The sequence below is a fragment of the Elephantulus edwardii genome, unplaced genomic scaffold (assembly GCF_000299155.1).
Source record: "Elephantulus edwardii isolate Elephantulus edwardi_28Jun2011 unplaced genomic scaffold, EleEdw1.0 scaffold00129, whole genome shotgun sequence".
Classification (NCBI taxonomy): Eukaryota; Metazoa; Chordata; class Mammalia; order Macroscelidea; family Macroscelididae; genus Elephantulus; species Elephantulus edwardii.
This window is the reverse complement of record NW_006399879.1, coordinates 3,642,310-3,647,641: the sequence shown is the minus strand read 5'-3', so window position 1 is coordinate 3,647,641 and position 5,332 is coordinate 3,642,310. Positions and strand designations below refer to the sequence as shown.

At 53.6% G+C, this 5,332-nt stretch overlaps 1 protein-coding gene across 1 annotated transcript in view; it reads left to right on the top strand.

The window, feature by feature from the left end:
* CTBP1 (C-terminal binding protein 1) overlaps positions 1 to 5,332 on the top strand; it is a 33,450-nt gene that overhangs the window by 21,681 nt on the left and 6,437 nt on the right. The window contains exon 6 of the mRNA XM_006893648.1: positions 5,133 to 5,331. Coding sequence (XP_006893710.1) covers positions 5,133 to 5,331 — 199 coding nt within the window. The remainder of the gene's footprint in view (positions 1 to 5,132; position 5,332) is intronic.

Here is a 5,332-nt window from a genome sequence, read left to right as displayed (position 1 = left end):
CTGGCCACAGGGAGATTTGTTCACGCCTTCCTGTGCTCATTCACTCACTCACTGTGCAAGTGTCTGCTCTGTGCTGGGGTTCCTCCCAGGTCCAGAGTTAAAGCTGTGGTCGTGCCGCGCCCTCCTGGGCCTGCAGAGTGTAAACCTCTGTGCGTGAGTGTGACCGTGGTGGGGTTGTGTGTGCTGTTGATTTGCCGCTGACTCGGTACTGACCATTCGATGGGCTTTCTGAGGCAGCTAATCACATGGAAAGAGATGGCCCATTTTCCTTGCACAGAGCAGCTAGTGAATTTGAACCCTGTGCCTTTGGGTTGGCAGTGCACCTTCTTACCTCTGAGCCACTAGAGCTCCCAGTGTGGTAACTGTTGTTAGGAGCTGTTGAGTCGAGTACAACTTTATGAACAACAGATCTGACCCTCTCCTGTGCCGTACCCATCATTTCTGACGTACTCACAGCCTTTGCTGCAGTCACTGTGTCCGTCCACCTGGTCCAGGGGCTTCCTCTCTTTCTCCAGTCCTCCACCTCTCCAAGCATGATGTCCCTCTCAGGGAGTAGCTTCTCCTAACATCATGCTCAGGTGTGGAGGCGAAGCTTTGCCACCTCTCCAGGGCACAGTCTGGCTGCTTTTCTAAGACATACCTGCCTTTTAGTCAGTCCATGGGGCGTCGGCGCGCTTCCCCAGCACTTCAGGTGAAAGGCATCGGCTGGTTTTCCCTGCAATAGTAGTCTAGTCTAATTAATACGAGCTTAGTTCCAACAGATCCTCTCCTCCCACAGATCTTCATACTCTTTATATTGTTCTTTTCACTAAGTATATCTTTATACCTTCTTCGTTAACACGGATTATCATTTTGATGCATTTGTCTTTTCGGTTGTGTGGGGAAGAGAGAATTTATAAGTCAAATCAAATGCACAGTGATAGCTTTTGTATTTACAATCCTCTTTATTCAATACTGCTGGGTTGTAACTCACTGACCGCTGACCCTCCAGCAGATTTCTGGAGCTGTGAAGTGCATGCAAGGAGATTGCCCACCTTTCTCCAGAGCTGCTTGTGGCTTTGAACCGCCGGAGAGGCGCGGCCTTTGGGTTAGGAGTGTACCTCCCACCAGCTGTGCCACCAGAGTGCCCGTCTCTTTACTGTTGTTAGGTGCCTTCAACCACGACCCGTCGTGAGTGACCCCATGAACTACAGGTCTGAACCCTGCCCTGTCTGTGCCAGCCCGGTGCCAAACTCAGTTTCTGGCACATTGGAGACCATTGCTGCAGTCACAGTGTCAGTCCATCTGGTTGAGCGTCTTCCTGTCTCTTGCTGACCCCTCACCTGTCCAGGCATGATGTAATAGCCTCTCCTGGCAACATGCCCAGAGGACATGAGGCAAAGTTTTATCATCTTTGCCTTCAGGGAGCACTCAGGCCGCACCTTCTCCACACTTTGATTTGTTCTCCATGGAATAGTTTGTACCCTTCTCTAACACAACAGTGCAAAGACGTCAAGTCTTAATCAAATCCTTAATCCTTGTCCGGCTCTCAGATTCCTAGCAAGTGAATGAAAAGCCTTAGTCCTCAAACTGACATCATTACTCCTCAGTAATTTAGAGAGGACCCTGACAGCAGACTTTCCTGGTGTAATAGTCTCCTGACTGCTGGGACCAAGTTTATTGATTGTGGATCCAAGATGAAGTCATTGGCAGTTTTACTGCTTTCTTCATCTGTCGTGAAGTGGCCTGTTAGTCCAGGGGTGCGGGGTTTTACTTTCCCGATGTTGAGATGTGTTGAAGGCTGCAGTCTCATCTTTGCAGCCAGCGCTTCAGGGTCTCTTCACTTCTGGCAAAATTGAGTCGTCTGCACAGTGCAGGTTATCGAGGGGTCTTCCTGCAGTCCTGATGCCAGAGTCCTCGTGGAGTCCAGCTTCTCAAATAACTGGCTCAGCATACAGATGAAATAGGTGTGGAGAGAGGATGCAACCCCGATCCGCACCTTTCTTCATCTTAAAGCCCGCAGCGTTCCCTTGCTCCCTTCGCACGATGGCCGATGGCCTCTTAGTCTGTGCCACAGCCTCGCACCACCTGTTAGAATCCAGCCGAGACATCGCCCTCACCTGAGGCATTATCCCACTGTGCCCGCCACGCACCTTGGCTGGAAGGCTCACACCCACCCAGGGCCCCATCCTGATGCCACCACTGGCTTCCTGAAGGGCTGCAGGACAGTGTGTGTCAGAGGAGGACACGTCCTGGAGCAGAAGAGACCAGGACCCTCCTCCAGAGCTGGGACATTGGAAGCTGAGACACTGGTGTGTCAGAAGCCGTAAGGCTGCCCCGCGGTGGACAGGTGTTAGGAGAGCTCCCAGGTGAAGACAGACTGGGAAGCAGGATTGGCCATCTGCTTCTTAAACAACAAGCCTCTGACCGTGTTTATATATGGAATACGTAACACGTAGTATGTAGGGCACTCCCCTACGGCACGTGACGGCGGTACCAGCACCACCCTGTATGTGCTGTGAGCGGAGTAAGGAAAAGCTTCCTGGGACGTTTACTTAATAGAACTGAGTCTTCTCACTGCCCGTTTAGCGCCGTCCTTTTCTTCTTCCGCATCCACGCTCCCACCTGATATTTCTCGCGCAAAAGAAGTTATTTTTAAACATATATTTCTAACAACCCATTCCAATATGTTGTACTTGAAATTTATTCACTCACTTTAGTTTTAAAAGGATATTCTCACTATAGCAAGGGAGCTCTGGTGCCCTGGTGGTAAGGACTTGCACTGGCATCCCAAAGGTACAAGGTTCAAGTCCACCCACGACTCTGCGGTGAAAAGATGGGCAATCTCCTGAGCGATTACTTCCTCATCTGCTATTGCTGAAGCGATTTCTTGTTCTAAATAAGAGAACTTTAAATGTATCTGAATCTCTTCATTTGTTGTTGTTGTTATGTGCCGTCAAGTCGTTTGTGACTCATAGTGACCCTATGTACAACAGCCCTAAACCCTGCTCTATCCTGTGCCAGTCGCATTGCCTCTGACACACCCATCCCGATTACCTCAGTCACCGAATCAATCCACCTCATAGAGGGTCTTCCTCTCCTGCACTGTCCCTCTTTCTACCCAGCATGATGTCCCTCTCCAAGGACCGGTTCCTCCTTACAACATGCCCAAAGTATGTCAGATGAAGCCCCAGAATCCTTGCCTCCAAGGAACAGCTTGGTATAACCCTCTCCAGGGTGAATCTGTTTGTTTTCCTAGCAGTCCATGGTACTCTCAATACTCTTCTCCAGCACCACAGCTCAAAGGCATCAATTCTCCTTCTATCCTTCTTGGTCATTGTCCAACTCTCTGATGCATAACAAGTGATTGGGAAGACCATGGCCTGTATCAGGCGGACCTTAGTCTCCAGAGAGACACTGTTGCTCTTGAGTACTTTAGAGAGGTCCCTAACAGCAGACTTTACCATCATGATACGTTTTTTGATTTCCTGGCTGCTGGTGCCAAGAGTGTTGACCTTGGAGCCGAGCAAACTGAAGCTGTGAACAATCTCAATCTCTTCGCCATCCATCCTGATGCTGCCAATTGGTCCAGTGGTGAGAATCTTTTGTCTTCTTGACATTGAGCCTCAGTCCATACTGAAGGCTGCAGTCCTTGACCCTCTGCAGCAAGTGCATGAGGTCCTCCTCAGTTTCAGCAAGCAGGGTTGTGTCATCTGCATAACGCAGATTGTTAATAGATCTTCCACCAATCCTGATGCCACACTTCTCTTCATTTAGTGACAGTAAATTTATAGATGTGCTGTTAAATTTCTGTTATTCGTTATTGATTAGTTCTGAGTTCGACTGTCCCTGTTTGTGCCCCAGGCGATGCCTGGATTAGGTTGCTGCTGGGGCCAGGAGAGCAGTGACTTGGGTATCGTCAGGGACACCCCACCACCACAGACTTTCAGCTGCTCATTGAGTGTTCCCCCTTCTCAGCTTGGGGAACTCTGGGGGGCCAGTGGTGGCACATGTGCATTTAGTCCAAGAGGCTGTGGTTTGAGTCCCCCAGCTGCTCGGTGAAGGACAGGCAGTCTCCTCTGTGAGGTTTGCTGCTTCTGAAAACCTGCTGGCCAGTCAGCTGTGGGCTGGTTCCACTTTGAGGATTGGAACAACCACCACAGCAACACGCTGACCGCTTCCTCCTCCTCACACTGTTGTTCTGTCCACGTGGGCAGCACCCCTTATGCGGTACAGGGTCGATTGTATCTGGTCTCCTCTCTGCTGGTCTGCGGTCCCATCAAGCACACGGTGCACTGTGTCCACCCTCATCTTCCTCTGCTGGTCAGCTGTTCCCTCAGGCACACGGTGGACTGTGACCATCCTCGTCCTCCTCTGTGCCGGTCAGCAGGCCCCTCACACACACAGTGAACTGTCCACCCATCTCCTCTATGCGTGTCTCATGTGGTTGGCATGTGGTCCCTGCGTGCTGGTGTGTGGGAGCTCCTTCAGGGTCGGGGGCAGCTGCAGCCCCTGCATGTCCAGTTCCCCGCGTCCCTGCCAGCCCTACCTGTGCCACACCTGCACTGTGAGACCCACGGGGCTCCCCCTTCCGGCTCCCGAGGGGCCCTGGGTCCCTCTCCTGCACAGTGGACCTCCCATCACGTGGCTTGTGAGGACTCAGCAGGAGGGCTCAGGGAGCCCAGGGTCAGCCCGCCTCTCAGTCCAGGTGTTGGCTGTTATGTGGATACCTGAGGTTTTCTCAAGGCCCCCTGCCCCCCGCGGAGGACGTGGGACCCTTGGGGTCGTCTCACCCCACAGAGGCACGTGGTTGGCCTGGTCTTCTCCCCATGGAGGGTACACGGGTCAGCTGGGGCTCACCTGTGTGTGACAGCGATCAGGCTGGTGACGGCCGAGCACCCGAGGTCGTGCCGCCTGCCGGTCCGGTGTGGGTCACTCAGGACCGCAGTGGCTCCGGGAATGTAGCGCAGTGACGGCCGAGCACCCGAGAACGTGTCCCCTGCTGGCCCTCTGAGTCACGGTGCCCCCAGGAGGACAGCATGCCGTCTCCAGGTGTGCGTGGAGCTGTCCCCCCCGCACGCTGCTGCACGCCTGTGCTGGCCCCGGTGGGCAGGTGCAGAGCCCGGCGCGCGTGCTGACTGTCCCCTCCGCAGGTCGCGTGGGCCAGGCGGTGGCACTGCGGGCCAAGGCCTTCGGCTTCAACGTGCTCTTCTACGACCCGTACCTGTCGGACGGCATCGAGCGCGCGCTGGGGCTGCAGCGGGTCAGCACCCTGCAGGACCTGCTCTTCCACAGCGACTGCGTCACCCTGCACTGTGGGCTCAACGAGCACAACCACCACCTCATCAACGAC